The 17755-nt window shown below is 44.9% G+C and overlaps 1 protein-coding gene across 8 annotated transcripts in view; it reads right to left on the bottom strand.

The window, feature by feature from the left end:
• The window catches only part of ERCC6 (ERCC excision repair 6, chromatin remodeling factor), a 72222-nt gene extending 62277 nt beyond the window's left edge, over positions 1–9945 (bottom strand). Inside the window, exons 1-5 of one of the 8 annotated variants that reach the window (XM_070615259.1) lie at positions 9619–9714; positions 4746–5181; positions 2741–2861; positions 1019–1198; positions 686–797 (exon numbers count right to left, since the gene is read on the bottom strand). Coding sequence is in view for 5 of the 8 variants with exons in the window: in XM_008521989.2 (XP_008520211.2) it covers positions 686–797; positions 2741–2861; positions 4746–5167 (655 nt within the window). In the remaining 3 variants the exon portion in view is untranslated. Of the gene's footprint in view, positions 1–685; positions 798–1018; positions 1199–2740; positions 2862–4745; positions 5182–9319 lie in introns of all 8 variants that reach the window. The other 7 variants (XM_070615253.1, XM_070615265.1, XM_008521989.2 and 4 more) reach the window with 7 other exon arrangements.
• Between the last annotated feature and the right edge of the window lie 7810 nt (positions 9946–17755).

Below are 17755 nucleotides of genomic sequence, written 5' to 3'. Positions count from 1 at the left end.
TGAAGCTAGTAGAAAATATTTGCTTCAATAGCTTTAATGCTAAGAAGCCTTAATCTATATTTCAAGTAATAAATGACTGAATGGCTACCAATTTCTAAACATGCATACACAAACACTGACTAAAAGACACTGCATTTCAAAGCTTATGCATTTTCCCAAAAGGTTTTCCAAAAGACATCCATCCAAGGTAGTGACATAAACAAAATCACAGCCACGGTATAACCTGAATGAAGATGTCTTTTCTTAAACAACAGAACTGATGCTTGGAAAGTCTGCCCAATATGTCCCAAAAAGGTATGCGAAAGCAGTTTTAACAATGTTCATTAATGATGCTGGGCTCACAAAATGTAGTTCAATCAAGATGTTAGCTGCCTTCATGAAATTAACTATACAAGAATGTTAAGATTTCTAATTTATTAAACATAATACTAAATGTGCACCAGCAGCCTCCAGTAGACTGAGTTAAACCTTTACTTCCATTCTCTAAAAATTTTACCCCGTGACTTAAAAAGACTTGGTTCTGCAGGTACACTGTAGAGAATAAAATTTTCCTAAATCTGTTTTGACACTAAGGCAAAGAAATGTATTTTTCTCAAAACCCAGGCTGGGACAGAAGAGACACCCTCCTGACGTCAGGCCTAGGATCAGTTCAAAAACACAGTGGCATTGTTCCCAGCATCCTCACCTGCAGCCTCCTCCTCCAGACCAGCATGATCGAGTTCAATGTTCACCTCTGCTCCTCCAAGGATGGCCTGGAGCCGCTTCTGTTTTGCTGTGATCTTCTTTAGCTGTTGTTCCTTAAATGGTAAATGTTCAACACACAAAATGGCAATGAAGTAATTTATTGTTAGATACAAAAGACAGCATTATAAAATTGAAAAACTTTAATCAGGAGCAAAATAAAAATAAATTCCACACATTACTATTACTATCAAGAATCTTATTTGAGAAACTGCCACTTTTCTAGCAGGAAACAGCCCTCAAAGTATTGCCACCAGGCGCGCATCCCTGTCCCCACCTGCACTCCAGAGCAGCGGCACAGCTTTCTGTACGCCGAGCACTGGGGTTCACGTGTTCTGACTCTCCGCTGACTCTGGAGGTAGAAATGTCTACTCGGCTGCCCCCTTACTCACTGGAGCAATCACTAAACTTCTGTGTGTTTCTGACCTCAGCAGCCGGGGGCTATGAGGTCAACAGGCTGCATGGATAAGAAACACAAACACATTTGTTCAAACGTTCAGACAGTTGAAAGTGTCAGCCCCCTTGGACAACCTACCATATTGTCCTTTATAGTATTCTACACAACCACAACATTTTAAAAGGAAAATTTATTCTGACACTCTTTTACCCCACTCACCCAGACGCCTCCTTGTCTTGCCTCCCTCTATATCATCAGAGCTCAGATCTGGGGCCATTCCTATCTTCCCCAATTAACCCGGCCTGTGGGACCTGGTTCTTCCCAAGGTCAAGAATGTTTAACTGCCAAATAAGCGCAGGGCGAGGGGAAATCCTGAATGCAAATGCCAAGTTGTGATGATCTGCAATTCATTTTCCTCTTGGAGTCTTTCCTTCTCTCAGCAAAGTCTCATTTAAAACAGCCTTTCTCTCTGAACAGTCTATCTCTAATCATGAAAGAGCTACTAAGGAAAAAGAGGATGTACAATCGAGTTAAGACTAGTACGTAAAGTGGCCTAAAGTTTGGTCCTCTGCGCTCCTTCAAACCCCAGCCCACTAGAAGCCCAGGGTCAGAGAAGGTCTCTGCACGTTGATCCACACGCTCCCACAAAAGGCAAGATGCCCCCCTCCCTGTTTTGGGGAGACTCTGGCTGCCTTAGGCCACTGCTAGCTCGGACCTTTGGGCGGCTACTCTGGAGGTGAGGTGAGAGAAGACCAGGTGGTGAAGATGATGGACTGGTAAGTGGAAAGCAAAAGGAGGAACGGAGTCTCCACACACCCCCCCTCAGCAGAGCTGAATCAGAGATGCAAGGACTCTACTCACTGCACTGAACCAACCGCAAGCATGATGACATCTGTCAGTCATTCGGGATGGCAGAATAAAACCATCAAAACTAGTCAGGCACGCCTATCTACGGCAATATATTTTCACAAAGCACACATAAATTCTAACAAGTGTCTCAAACCTCATAAAAACAATGTCTTAAGTAATAGATATTCCCCCACCCTTAAGTTCTACCCCCGAGCACAGACCCGGTCAGCGTGGCTAGGTGATGACTGGCACAGCCAAGGCCAGCCTCTCGGAACAGTGAGCATAAGTGTGTGAGGGGTGATGGCTGCACCAACAGGAAACAGAGCGTGCACAACCAGTGCAAACAGGAGCTCAGCAGAAAAAACGCATGTTCACACAAGACAAGGAGCCTGAGTGAGAGGCCGGCATGCCCAAGAGGAGGCTAGGGTGGTCAAAGAAAATGGTGAAGCAAGGCAGACCATCAAAGCAGACATGAGGGAGGAGGCAGGCAAAGCCTAAGGGGGCACTTCTTATCAAATACGTGTGTGTGTGTGTGTGTGTGTGTGTGTGTGTATTTTTAAAAATACTCTTTAACACAGGATGTTAAAGGGAAACAGCTGAAAAATTAAACATACAAAAGGAGCACAAAATTTTCTATTATAAATATTTGCCTTACATCTTTTAAGTACTTTTCAGAATACTTCCTAAATACTAAATGAGCCTAAAGGATGACTTTTTCAAAAATGCAATATTTAATGCGTTATTCAGAATCACCTTGTTATACTTCTGTCGTTTTACAGAGTCTAGTTTCCTGTTGATGTCTCTGTTGGCGGCTGCTTGAGGGCTAAGCTGTTCAATAATTTTATTGATTTGCCTTAGGGATGTCGTACATGACCTGAAAAATAAGATAGAACGTCTATTTTCCACTCTGGTAACATGTTTTATAGTTCAATATAAAGACAGAAATGCTAAATACATGTCCTTTTTACTTCTTATTAACTAAAGGATAAAAGCAACTAAACCAGCATGCATATTCTTGTTGGCCACAAAGAGAACCTGAAGGATTGTCACAAGTTTCAGATGTCTACTAGTGTTTTTCTGTTATCTGCCTTATTTAAATCAGCACATTCCCATTTGTAAGCTGATTCATTCATTCCATAAGCATTTTAAGTGTCTACTTTATTTAAGAGACTGCTAAAACAATGTGCAATAAGTTGTCCTTTTATATGAAAAAACGCATATACGGTTGTGTGGTTTTTTTTAAAGACTTTATTTTCTGAGAGTTTTAGGTTCATAACAAAACTGAGAGGAAGGCACAGAGATGTCCTATATATCCCCTGTCCCAAACATGCATAGCTTCCCCCATTATCAACAACCCATACATGGGTTTTTAAAGCCCATTAGGGAAGTCTCCCAAAGTTTGGAAAAGAACTGAAAATGCTTAAACATTTTCTTATATAAGTTAGACATCTGTGACAATATTTTTCTTTTGCATGACTGGAAGGCTTATTTGCTGTAGCATTACACTTTGTAGTGCAAAGAAAAAAAATCAATTTATAATACATTGCTCCTAAAACAGACACCACTGAATTCTAACTCCCAACTTTCAAAACACAAATTCAATCTTGACACGTGTGTAATTTGCTATTTGTATCCTTTGTGTATTTCAGGATAAAACACTATCAATGCAAGGATAAAACATGTTATCAATCAATGTTATTACTGGCAGTCTAAGGACCAGATGTCACCATCCGTCTAGTGTTAGCCTGCCTTGTGACTCTGCAGCACTCTGCTCTGTGACCTCTGTAAGCAGTGGACACACTTCCAAGGTCAAACGTAAAAGGTGTTCATTATAAGGAATCGAGGTCCTCACACTTGAAGGTCAGACTATAGCTATTTGAGAACTCTTGCTACTCAAGAGGCCAAGAGAACAACACCAGGAAACTGCTAGCACAAAACACATCCTTTAAGTGCCACAGCCACCTGTACCATGGCCTCCCCACGGGGGAGCCAACAGTCCATGTTCCTTCCTCCTCTCCCCTCCCCCAGCCGCCCCCATCTGGGACTGCACCATCCTCCCACCCGGTCCTTCCCTTCTCTTTCTTGCTTGCCCCCTGCCTAGAACCCTGGCCAAGGGAGGGCAGACTGGCAATGGGGAGTGAGCTCAGTCCTCCACTCCCGCTTCCCACCACTGTGTAACGTTCAACAGAGCCCACGTTTGGCTCTCTCCTAAAACACAAATAAAGTCTCCACAGGACGTCATCTTTCCTTATAAAGTCAAAAGGAAGGCAGAAGAAAGGAAAAGCAGGGAGCTGTTTCTGATTATTTCTAGAAATGCAAATCTGAAAACTTACCAAAAGACTGACACTCAGTCAAGAAACTGGAAAAAACACTATAGCACAGAGGAAAATGTGAGAGGGCGGATGTGTTCCTTGCACGTTGAACAGGACACATCAGAACTTTGGGTACACTTCTCCTGAGAACCACTTTGTGCACATGCTTGTGAGCTCTGGGGCACTGAGAACAGTACTTCCCTCCAGGACATCAGCATAAACAGGCTGTTGTGAGCTAGACTGAGACCCTAACTACTGTGGACAATGCTGCCCCTGGGAAAAGGGCTGGAGTTTGAACACAAGGTCGCGGACTGCGCTTACTGACTCCATTCTCCAAATAAGAGGTGCTATAAATCTCCTAAGTTGCTGGAATACTGCAGCTGTTATCTGAATCTCTCCGTCATATGCAAACAAACTCTGCAATCAGAGAGAGGGTCTACACTCACGTGAGGTCATCCAGGACGGACTGGTACTCCTTCTCCGCATCAGCGAGCTGGGCCGCGCAGCTGGCCTCGTGGATGGCGCTGTCCACCTGCTGCAGCACACCTTGCTCCAGCACGTCCTGGTCATAGACATCTACACCCAAGCCCTGCAGTTCAAGGGCCTGCGCACTCGGCTCCACCGCCTGGATCTGATGCCTGTCAATGTGCAGCAGGGCCGGCCCTCTCCTCGGAACTTCTGACGGACACCCCTCGGCGGAAGCGGATGGTCCATTAGCAGAGGAACAAGAGGGGAGGCTCCCCTCCCCCTCCACACTGCCATCACGTTCTTGCTTGATTGCCATGTCTTCATTACTACTGACACACTGACTCTGTACACACTCTTGCTCCTGAGGCTGATTTGAGTGGGGGATTCTCTCATTTGGCATCCTCTACAGACTATCTAAAAGAAAAAAAAATTTCAGTAAGCCTTTTGGTAACATAGAATTGATATTTATATAGCTTCTTAAACGTTTTATAGTTAAAGCAGACTGATTTCTCAAAAAATCAATTGATCATCCTCCAATTACAGAAATTCAAGTTTTCAAGTATAAGTTTTCTTAAAAGGGCTCAAATTATATAATCCTCTCCAGTTCTGATAATAGATAAGAAAAACTCACCAAACAAAAAGAAGAAAAATTGCAGTATCATTAACAGAGGACAACTTGGGCTGCCAGCTAAGAAAGCTGGCAATAACACCCTGAGGGACGCCCAGCCTCCTCCAAATCAGCTGAAGCCATGTGACTGCATGCCGGTCTCCAAGTCAGCATCTTCACTGCACTATGGCACAAGTGGTTTACATTACAGCAACACGATCCACGGTAATGTACAGATTTACTGATGTAAGGAGAGAGCTTCTGTACAAATCTGACACTAGAAACTTTTAGGCTGAACATTTACTCCAACAAACAGAAACTCTGAACAAGAGAGAACAGCACCACTAAAATCAGAATCTGAGAAAGATTAAAACATTCTCAAAAATAACTCCATTTCAATGCGCAATATAATTTCTCCCCCATCAGGTTGGCAAAAACGTAAAGCCTGATAATATCCAGTATTGATAAGGAAGATCCACCCTCACACAATGCTGGTAGGAACATAAACTAGTAAACCTCTCCAGGAAGGTGATTTAGCAATATCTATCAATATTTAAAAAGCACATAACTAAGTATTCATTCCAGAGAAACAGACATGTACAAGGATGTTTAGTGTAGCATGTTGTTAATATTTAACGGAGGCATTAAGTATTTTCAGTGGTATTGACAGAAAAATCTTCTAAAGTGAGGTCACATAGTATGAACGAATTTATGCTGAAAAAACTGTGTATCCTCAGCCGTGTGTCTGGAACGCATTCCAAGCGACTGGAGATGCACGCTCAACCTGCAACAACTGGGAGGAGGAAGCAGAAGGAACAGGGAGAAATAAAGGGGAACTTTTACATTTTACTCCAGGTACTCAGGAACTCCTTGAATGAAAATGTATTCACTATGTTGCCTATATAACTCTATCCAAGAAATACATTTAAAAGCAACACAATAACCAAGAGACAGCCTTGCTTTTTATTTATCTGTGAATAAACTAAGATTTCTTTCAGCACTGAAACTTTATTTCTATGAAATGACCACAAGGGCCCCCAATAAGCCCTACTCATTCTTTATCAAATCAACAATCCCAGCAGTCAAGCCCTGGGACACAAAGATGCCAGGATCTTAGTGTCATCCTGCCCTGAGTAGCTCACTCTATAGGGAGGAGATGCGCATCAATAACACAGTGGGGCAAGTCTGTTGGGGAGGCAAGAGGCCACGTGGACATAGAGGAAGGGACAACGCACTGTGTCTGGAGCTCAAGAAACATGTACAGCTAAGATGTGAAAACCCGGCCCAGGGTCTGATACACGGGAGGTGCTCAATATACCCTGAAAGGAAGTACACTTCAGAGAGGAGTCTGAAGTCGGGCCTGGACAATGAGTCACTGGTGAATTCACTCATGACAGTGAGAATCTCAGAAAGGAAGCAGACGGGAAGCAGGGAAGGGGCTGGTGGAGAGTCTATGAGCTGCCAGTAAGGTCCCGCAGCAGTCAGAAACGCAAATCTGGGCTCAGGAGAAAGGTCTGGAAGACATGTGGATGCATCAGAAGAGTGGAGCAAACAGCCCCAGGGGTCCCAGGGCTATGACAGGTACCATGGACCCTTTAAGAGGGTAAGAAGAGGCTAACATTGAAAAGGTTAAAAGTGAACAATGGAGTAAGAAAGTTCCTCCTTTTCTGGGCCTTCTGATCACTTTCAGGAGAAAGGATCAGTTTGGTGCTCTATCATCAGCTAGTCTCCATTTTCAACAGAGAGGGCAGGATTCCAGCTCAGAGCGTTCACACTAGCTGGAACTGAACAATCCTATTTTCATTGCTCTTATTTGTATGTATCCAAGGATTTCTTTTCCAGTTGAAAAAAAAAAGACATTAATTCATCAAAAATATTAAGTAATAATACTGTAATACAAAGACAAGGTTAAAATAACGATGTCTGGAGAAAACTCCTAGCAATAGAAAAAGAGGAAGAGGGAATAGTTAAAAGTGGAAAATAAGACAAGAAGTTCACATAAAGAAACGAGAAAGGGTCCAGTGGATTTGGAAATTAGCAGGTCACTAGTTACCTTAGCAAAATAAGTTTGAGTGGGGACGAAACCAGACTGTAAGAGGTTCAGACGTGAGTAGATGAAAAAACAGGTCACACGTGGGTAGCCTGCCCACTTAAGGAGCTTGGCTACGGAAGGGAGACAGCTGGAATGATAAGGTAATAAGGGGTTGGGAGAGGAAAATTAGGTCAAGAAAAACTATAGAATGTAATAGCTGGAGGGGGAGTAGGGAGACAACCTACACAGAGAGCTGTACAAGACAGCAGCAGGGAAAGACCAAGTACAGAAGTAAACAGAAAGCACAACACATCTTTCTCTGACTCCGGCAGAAGGATGACTCCTGTTGTACCTAAATTTGTAGCTGCAGAGGAGAGGAGCTGAGGTGGAGCATAGAAAAAACATCCTATAAGGTAGGAAGTGTGGGCATTTCCTGAGTCAGGGGATAAAGCTGGGATAGGAGCTGGACAAGAATAAGAATCTGGAATAAATGTCCTGTACCAGAGAAAAGCCGAGGGGGAACAAATGTTGGTGATACGTGTGGAAGGCCCATCTGAGGTTGGCCCCCAAAAACCACGGATGGCCAACAACCCCCAAGGCTGTACAATTTCCTCCCTAAGTAACCAGCAATCCCAGGGGAAATGTCATCAGTGGGGGATTTCAGAGCAGGAGTAGCAGAAGGACAGAAGGGCATGGGCTGAGGAGGAGAGTAGTTCAAGTAACTCACTGTGGGGTCCAAGCTGGGTGAATTAAAAAGAAACAAGCCATAAGGGGGCAGGGGGAGACAGACAGAAGTCATGGAACCACTGGGAGAGTGACTGTGGACCAAGGGCAAGTCTCCTAGGAGTGACAGCTGAAAAACAGGAAGTTCTCATCAGAAGGGAAAGAGCTTCAGAAGTGAAATAAATCATCCATTTAACAAATATTTGAGAATCACACGAGACAATGTACTAGGTTAACTAGTTTCCGTCCCCACAGAGCTTCGAGTCTCTTGGGAAAGACACACATTTACACACACACACGAATTTACATATATGAATATGTATTTATCTGTTATATTTACACACACATGTAATCACGGTAGCTGCTATAAGAGGAAAGTACAGGATTCTTTAGGACAAAACAACAGAGGAACCTAACTGACATTGTGGAGGTAGCTGTGAGGTCAGAGAGGCCTCTCTGGTAAAGCGATATTGGAGCCAGTATCTGAAGGATGAACAGGAGTTATCAGGCCAAAGGTAAAGAGAACATTTCGCAAAGAAACGACATATGTAATTTCTATGGCTGGTCAGAGCTGGTGCATTTGGAAAAATGGAAGAAGGCTGGAGCACAGTGAGAATTTTTTACTCTATTTTACACGAATAACTGAGTTAAAGAACTGACAAGGACTCCATTCATTGCGTAAAACTTAGAGAGTATCTTCCACCACTCTGCAAGGCTTAATCATCCGAGAAAACAATATCCTCAGTGGCCTCCCCTTTGAGCACTGGGGCGAGGGCGAAATCAGACCTTGGTCCGGAGGTCTGGTTGTATCCGCGCATAGCTGGGGAGGAGGGGCAGGGATAAGCGAAGACGGACGGGTAGGCAAGGGCTAGGTGACATGCGCCCGGGGAAAGCATGAGCTTGGATCCTACTCCAAGTACCATGGAGCGACTCCGAAGAGTTTGAAACAGGGTGATCCCAACTCGTGTTTGGAAAAGACCACCTGGGCTACTCTATGGATAACGGACTGGAGGAACAGTGTAACCAGGAGATGACGGGAGGGAGACGTCCAGGCGAACACTGACTGCAGCCTGGAACAGGGTGACAGCGGTGAAGACGGATGCTACGTGGGAAACACTGTTACAGCTAAATCCGCCTGCTCCTCCTCCTACTCGCCTACATCCATACCCAAACGCCTGACTTGTTTTTACCTCGATTCTCTCTTGCAAATAACTCCAGTACTGGAATGGAGATCAAACAGGGCCGGGCTGATGCTGACACAGCCGAGAAGCAGACGCCGGGCCCCGCGCCCGCCCAGGTGAGCGGGCGCCGCGCCGTCACTTCCGGCCGCAGGTGGGCCGGCCCGAAGGCGCGCGCCCGGCCGAGGGCCGGTCCCGGCCGCCCGCGCGGAGGGCGCCCCCATGACAGCCAGAAGCCGCTGCCGCCTGGGGCGCCCGAACAGGGCCCAGACAGCCCCGCCGACGTCCAACCCGGCCGCCCGCACACTCACCCAGGGCCGCGCAGCCGCCGGTACGGAAACGTAGACGCCGCCGCCGCCAGCCGCCTTGGAACCCGACTGGGACCGACCGCGGCGCATGCGTCTTCTGCCCGTCGTAAGCGCCGCCCCCTACAGTGACGTGACGGGCTCGCGCGGGTGGGGCCTAAGGCGCATGCGCCGGCTGCCGAGTTGCTCGGGAGCGGCGGGCGAGGCCACGTGGTATGAGCGAGGGATGCAGCCCCGCCTTTCTCCCTGCGATCCGGCTTTGCGAGTTGTCTCGGCTGCGGGCCTGCTGTGTGTCTTGAGGCCGGCGCTTTACTCCTGGTGAAAAATACCTGTCTAGGAAGGCGGTTATAAGAATTAAAAGGCATGTTTCCGGAAAGAGAGAGAGAGGTATGCGAGGAGGCCTTGCGAATGTGAATGCTTCCGATTAACCGGGAACCCCCGAAGAGAAAGTAAGCTTCGGGAAGGGAGCTGGCCTGAGCGCTGCGCTTTTCAGCCGCGTACAGTCGGCATTCTGTCCTCTCCTGGTCATCTGGCACGGCTGTGAGCCCGTAAAATAGGGAGAGGGCTGTTTTTCTCTCTATACTCTCTCCGCCTCACAAACAGGGATTCCAGTGCTGGCAGAGAGTGGATTGTCCCACTCCTCTGGGAGTGGTGGTGAATGCTGGAAGGATCTTTGGGGCCTGGGTAGGGAAGGGCCTTCTTCGTTTTGAAGCCTGAAGTCAAATAGGAAAAGGGGGTTGGGAAGCGTACTTGGTAATGCTCGGTAATACCACCGTCTCTCTCCTGTTAGCGCCAATCTAAATATGTCATTCCACATAAAAATGTGACTTGTTTCTTAAAAAGAAAGAATTTAGTTATCTCTCGAATAAAACGTTGAGCCTAGAAAGGCATTGGTAAGATAGTTTTCCTGCTTAAATCTGAAAGCAGTTTCCCCGAGATATATAGGGTTTCCTTACTATTTTGAGAATGAGGTCCCCTTTTTAGTGTGTACTGTTTTGGAGAGCCCCTATGTATCAGTCAGAATTTGGACAGGAAGCAGATGATACACTCCGACTAGTTAGTTGAGGAGAATTGATAACTTTTCAAAGATGTAAGCAGAGTTTAGGAAAACAGCTCAGGATGGCCCGGTACCCCTGGGGCTGGCAAGAGGCCAGGAGCAGTTCCCATCTATTAGGGGCTGGATTGCATCCCCCCAAATTTGTTTGAAATCCTAACCCCTAGTACCTCAGAACGTGACTATTTGGAGAAGAGGAGGTTAGGATATAGACATGCGCAGAAGAAAGACCCTGTCAAGATACAGGGAGAAAATAGCCACCTATCCCGTCAAGAAGAGAGACCTCAGAAGAAACCAACCCTGCCACTACCTTGATCCCAGACTTCCATCCTCCAGAACAGAGAGAAAACAAATTTGTTATTCAAGCCCTCAGTCTTTGTTACATTGTTTGTTACTTTGTTATGTCAGCCCTAGCAAACTAACACAATCGGTAGGCCTGGAGGGGTGATGGGAAGACGCAGAATAGCTGAATGGAAAAGACCGCTTCACCAGAGAAATGCACCAACCCAAGGTCACTCAGCAGGAGGGAGCTGGGGAAATAAATACCCTGACCTCCACATCCTCCCATTGATCAAAATCAACTGAAAGCCAGAGGGCAAGGGAGTCTGTTGATGTGGGTCCATATAGATCAGCCTCTTAGGGCACAAGGCAGGGTAGAGACGGAGAGTGGGTCTGGAGCCTCACACCATACCCCACACAATAGTAATTATCCTTGTAGTATCCCTTTAATTTAGACAAGGCATAATGATAGAAAGTCACTATTAATTCAGTAAAGCTTTTTACATGAATGTGTGTTCAGTTTATTAAAGGGTCTACATACTTCCTCTAAGCCAAGTTTCCTCTGACCTCTTTAGACTGAGAGTAGTGAGTAATAAGGTCAATTAGCAGCGATAACTCAGATTTTGATGAAACCTGTGCCCATCTCTTGTGCTTTGGGGCCACTATTTAGCACAAGAGTAGTGTTGCTGGCAATTCGGATTGCCAAAGAGAACTTATTGTTGATCTCTTACTGTGCCTAATTTATAAATTAAACTTTATCATGAGTATGATATATAGGAAAAAGCATGGTATATGTAGGGTTGGTACTATTCATGGTTTGAGGCATCCGCTGAGGATCTTGGAATGTATCCCCCATGGTTAAGGGGGAGGACTACTATACAGTCACATTGGAGTTTAGGGCTTCAACATACAAATTTTGGGAGGAGAACAGCACAATTCAGTCCACAGCAAGCCCAGCCTTCAGTGACCTCACACGGGCGGCTTGAAGCTGGCCGGGAAGGAATATTCACACTACAGAAATGGACAAACTATGAACCAGGACTTTTGGTGGGAGGGGGACCTTGATCTGTTTCCAGCATACGCCTGCTTGTTCTTCTCAGGCCTGCGTGACTTTGCACATGCGTCTCTGCGTGGAATTCTCTCATCCGTTCCAAACTCAGCCCAGAGTTTCTTTTTTCTGAAGCTTTCCTTGGCCCTCTAAACAGAGTTAGGCATTGCATCTCTGCTGCACGCCTAAAGCAATATTTCCAGTATCTCTAGTGTAGCACTTATTGCTTTAGATTTTAACACATTTTATTTAACAAGCACTTATATAGCCCTCACTGGGGGCTAAGTTTTGTTCTGAGTGCTTTACACATACTAACTTAATTAAATATGACCAGAATTGTCCTTGTGCCTTTCCTTTCTATTTAGTGTTCAGTGCAGGAAACTCTCCTCCTGCTCTTATGAAGCAGAAGCGCTAAGTTGAGCCTCAGTTTTCAAACCATCAGGGTAATGACAATGCACCACCTTGATTCTCCATTATCCATAAACATGGAAAAAACTAATGAAAAAAACAGTAGCAATATATTGGGAGAGCATTGAATACTGTGCAAAATTGATAAATCTGAAAATAGAGGTCAAATCATATTATTTAGAATTATGTTGGCAACTACTAGAAAGACTAATGTTAAATATACGTTGAATAAATGAGCAAATAATTTTAAAATCAATGAATGTATAAAATCATATAATTCCACTGAAATACGAATGTATGTGTATCTGTGTGTGCATGTGTGTGCGGTGGGGATGAGGAACAGTCCCCTTACTTTTTGTTCACACCTCCACCAGGGCATTTGTGACTTTATCTCTCTTAACTTCATTGTTTCATATATCCTGTTCAACTTTCTCTTTGCCCTGACTTTTTCTCAAACCCCTCCGTGATTAATTTTGGCCATTGCTTTTTTTCATGATCTTTTAGGGTCATTTCAGTAATCTCCAGCAAACACCTTGCTCTCCAAAGCTGATATAAAAAGAAGAGAACAGATCCGCATGAGCAAGTTCTGCTCACACTGTAGAAGGTACAGGTTCATCTCAGTGTGTCCTGATTTTATTAGGCTCCCCTGTTTCAGTGTAATGTTCCTGTTAGTCACCAGCATTGTAACTAACGTGTGCAGTTGTACATTAAGGAGATTTTGAAGGGAATCCTCATGATTCTGAACACCTGAGAAGAAAGTTATTGTTGGTCTAGTCTTCATATCAGTGGAAACTGAGAGTATGAACATAAAGAAGAATTTAGCAATAGTAAGAATAACCTGCGGACTTGGATGTGTTTACAGGATATCTAATTTCAGATAAAACTCATAGAAAGAAAGTGGACTCATGCTGTCTTAATATGCTCTACACTGATGAGGCAGCTTCATTTGCTTGTTCACTGTTGGTCCGGCTCCCTTTGAGCCGCTGACTCTCAGGGGATGCTATTCAACCAGTGGCCACTAGAGGAAGCAGAGCACCAACTACTGGGTTTGGGTGATTTCGTTTCAACAGACGCATTTTAGTGAGTGCCTACTCCGAGCCGGGTGCTCTGTTGCACGTGGAGGACACAGGTGAACAGAGCAGACAAGGTCCCTGCTCTCATAGGACTTACACTTCAGCAGAGGGAGAAAATTAAAAAATGCATTAAACAAATAAAAATATAAAATAATAAATTTTATTTAGGAAAATAAAATAGGATAACATGTTAGAGAGTGAGCGGGATGCCTCCCTAATGGATGTGAGGTGGTATCTGAACAGGAGACATTCTGGCTGCAATCTGAATGACAGGAAGAAGACTGTGAGGTGGGGATGAGGCAGAAGAGGATTCTCGGCGGGAAGCAGTAGTACAAAGAGGGTAAGACAAGCACAAACTTGGCAAATTTAAAGACTAGAAATTGACCCACTGCGGCTGAAGCCGGGGTAGGCAGGGGCTGGATGGCTAGAGCTCTGTAAGCTAAGCATGGAATTTAGATTTTCATCTAAGTGCAAATCAAATCCTTTGGGGGAGAGGTTTAAATAAGGAAGTGACATAATGAAACTTACATTTAAAAAATATTGTTTTGGCATAAAGATAGTCTTATGGATCAGTGGAATAGAATTGAAAGTCCAGAAGTAAACTCACACATCTGTGGTCAATTGATTTTCAATACCAGTGCCAAGACCAGTCATTGGGGAAAGAAAAGTCTCTTCAACAAATTGTGCTGGGAAACTAGATATTCACAGGCAAAAGAATGACATAGGAATCTACCTCCCACCATATACAAAAATTAACCCAAAATGGATCAAAGACCCAAATGTAAATGCTAAAACTATAACGCTCTTAGAAGAAAACTTAGGGGTAAATCTTCATGACCTTGAATTTGGCATCGGTTTCTTAGATATGACACCAAAAGCACAGGCAACAACAACAAAAAATAGATCAATTGCACATCATCAAAATTGAAAACTTTTGTGCATCAAAGGACGCTATCTAGAAAGTGAAAAGACCAGCCACAGAATAGGAGAAAATATTTGCAAGTCATGTATCTGGTAAGGGTCTGGTATCTAGAACATATAAAGAGCTCTTCCAACTGTTGAACAACAAAAAGAACAAACCAATTTAAAAATGAGCAAAGGACTTGAATAAACATTTCTCCAAAAAATATATATCAGTGGCCATAAGCACATGAAAAGATGCCCAACATCATTAGTCTTTAGAGAAATGCAGATCAAAATCATAGTGAGACACCCCTTCACACCCACTACATGGCTATGATCAGAAAATGGAAAATAACAAATGTTGGGAGGATGTGGAGAAATTGGTACCCTCATATGTTGCTGGTGGTAATGTAAAATGCTGCAGCCACTTAAAATAATTTGAAAGTAGTTTGTCAATTCCTCAGAAATTAAACACAGAGTTACCATATGACCCAGCAGTTCCACTCCTAGGTGTATAATCAAGAGAATGGAAAACCTAGGCCCCCACAAAAAATGGTACACAAAGGGTTCATTGCATTGTTATTTGTAATAGCCAAAAGGTGGAAAAATCCAAAAGTGTGTCAACTGATGAATGGATAGACAAAATGTTGTACGTCTATACAATGGAAAATTAGTCAGCCACAGAAAGAATGAAGGACTGACACATGCCACCACGTGGATGAACCTTGAAAATATCATGCTGTTTGAAAGAAGCCAGGCACGAAAAACCATGTTGTATGGTTCCATTTATATGAGAGGTCCAGAATAGGCAAATGCATAGAGACAAAAATAAACACCACTGAATTTTACACTTTAAAAGTGAATTTTATGGTAGGTGAATTATATCTCAATAAAGCAATTTTTGTTTGTTTTTTTTGGTTTTTTTAAGATTTTATTTTTTTCCTTTTTCTCCCCAAAGCCCCCCGGTACATAGTTGTATATTCTTCGTTGTGGGTCCATGTAGTTGTGGCATGTGGGACGCTGCCTCAGCGTGGTTTGATGAGCAGTGCCATGTCCGCGCCCAGGATTCAAACCAACGAAACACTGGGCCGCCTGCAGCGGAGCGCGCGAACTTAACCACTCGGCCACAGGGCCAGCCCCTCAATAAAGCAATTTTTTAAAGAGCTCTAGTGCCTTAGGGCTTGAACTGTTGTTTCTCTTGGAAATCTTGTGACAGCCACCAAGCAAATAAGCCCGGTGGGCATCAGGTCAACTCAAGACTTGTGAGTGAGGCCATCCTAGACCATCCCGCCCTAACTGAGAACTGAGCCTTCAGCTGACCTCAGGGATCAGTGGAGCTGATCCAGACCAGAGAAATTCCTAGCTGACCCATGGAATTGTGAGAACTAATAAATATTGGTGGTATTAAGCAGTATGTTTTGGAGTACTTTATGCAGCAAAAGCTAACTGATGTGGACGGTGATCCAGAAGGATGGCACAATGCTCGGTGCCAGAGGTGTGGACGACAGGATGGCTTCTTTCTGAGGGCTCATGGTCCAAAGAGGACCTGCGATTTGCACAAAGGCACAGGCAGCCAGCAGGTCACTGCACTGTCACCTGTGGAGCAAGCAGGTCCACGGGACTCCAAAGGCTGTACAGATCTCTGGCATTCAGAGGAGATGCAGAAATGAGCCAGCAGAAAGAGAGCCACTCCTCTTCCACCCAGAGCAGGTGGTTCTTAAGTGGGACCCTTCCTCACTCGTCCCAGCGCTCTGCCACGCACGGGCACAGACACCTGGGGCAGGGAAGAGAGGCTGGGAGGGGGGACAGGCCACAGGCTTTCCTCTGCCAGCAGCTCACTGCTTCTGAAGACCTGGGCAGAGGGTCCTAACACTCAAATGAGCTGCATATTTACCTGAAAGGCCACAGATGTTTTAACCCCAAATTAGAATACTGGCCAAACTTATCAGATGTGACCTGGGTAATATTGTCTGTCAGGAGACCAAGTTTCCTTTCCTCCCCACTTTCATGAACAGAAAAAGAACCTGAAAAAGCAAAGTTGATAGTAGTGCTTGTTAGAGGGGGAAATCACGTTTGAACGTTGTTGGATTAAAACTCCCCATTCAGCCTGTTACATTCTCTCATTCATTTTTCTTTCCCTAATACTTGGTCCTAGCAATGCGCCTGGCCCTTGGGAAGAGGAGGAATAAATATCTGAGTCTTTGCTCATGTCGTCCTCCTCTTCGGATCGGCAGTGTGGTGGTGGTCCACAAGTTCTCCGTGATTTAGCTCAAATTCCAGCCCTTTCCTAGAGCCTTCCCAACACTCCCCTTCGGGCTGCAGGAAATCCTCCTTGCTGTCTGTTCTTAACTCCAGCACAGCACTCACCAGTGCTGCTTTGTAACTGGCTGGGTCAGTGTCCATTTCCCCTACTGATTGGGGTAAAGATCTCTGCTGCCCCCACAACCTCCCCCTTTTCCCTCCGGAAACACAGGATGTCACTCCCAGCCCAGCCGTGTCCCCTCTCCCACAGCCATGAGGACTGTCAGGCACATAAAGAGAGATGGCTGCTGCCTGTCAATGCGTCAGCCCCTGGGGGACAGCCAGTCTCAGAGCCATCAGCTGTTCCGAGGTTGCACGAAGTGGTGGAGCTTCAAAAGCTTGCCTCCTCCAGCCTAGCGGAAGCCCCTGTCCACAGCCCACCTCGTTTCTGTGAGGTCTGTGTTTAGAGACCCACAGATTCCTCAGGATGCTTTTTAAGACTTCCTGCTCTTTGCTGGCAAATTGTTAATCAGTTTGTGGCAGCATAAATAAAATTAGAGGGTTTAATTTAAACTAATGAATGAGTGAGTGGAGACCAGCCTGGCGCTTTGCTCTCTGAGCCTCGGAGCAGTAAATAATGAAAGTGTCACACAGCGAGTGATATGTTTTAGCAGAAGTGTAGGGCCAGCAGAAACGAGACCTCAGAGAGCTCCTCCACCGAGATGCAATTTGCAAGTTGGTGGAATCCCCATTTTGGTGTGTCTTATTAACTAATTCCGCAGGAACTGTTCCAGTTTTCTGGCTTTTACAAAGACGGGAAAAAAACGCTAGCACTCAGGATGCCCATTCTCTGCGTCTCCTTGGCGTACCTTCACGGGGCACCGCTTAATGTTGTGGTCCTTATGGAGGGGAGCAGTGGACACAATGATGAAGCCACACTATAGGCATTTAGTGGGTGGGGACCTGGAATTCCGACATTGTCAGTGTGGAGGACACAAAAGGGAGAATTATACTACATTCTACTTGACTTTCAAATGCTTTCCCAGACGTTTGTGTAGGTAGAAAACTTACTTATAATTATTTGAGTTAGAACTGAACTCCATGTGACATAAAGTCCTTTTGGCACAGTCTTACTAA

Source organism: Equus przewalskii, chromosome 1, assembly GCF_037783145.1.
Source record: "Equus przewalskii isolate Varuska chromosome 1, EquPr2, whole genome shotgun sequence".
NCBI lineage: Eukaryota > Metazoa > Chordata > Mammalia > Perissodactyla > Equidae > Equus > Equus przewalskii.
This window is presented reverse-complemented; position numbering and strand designations above follow the sequence as displayed.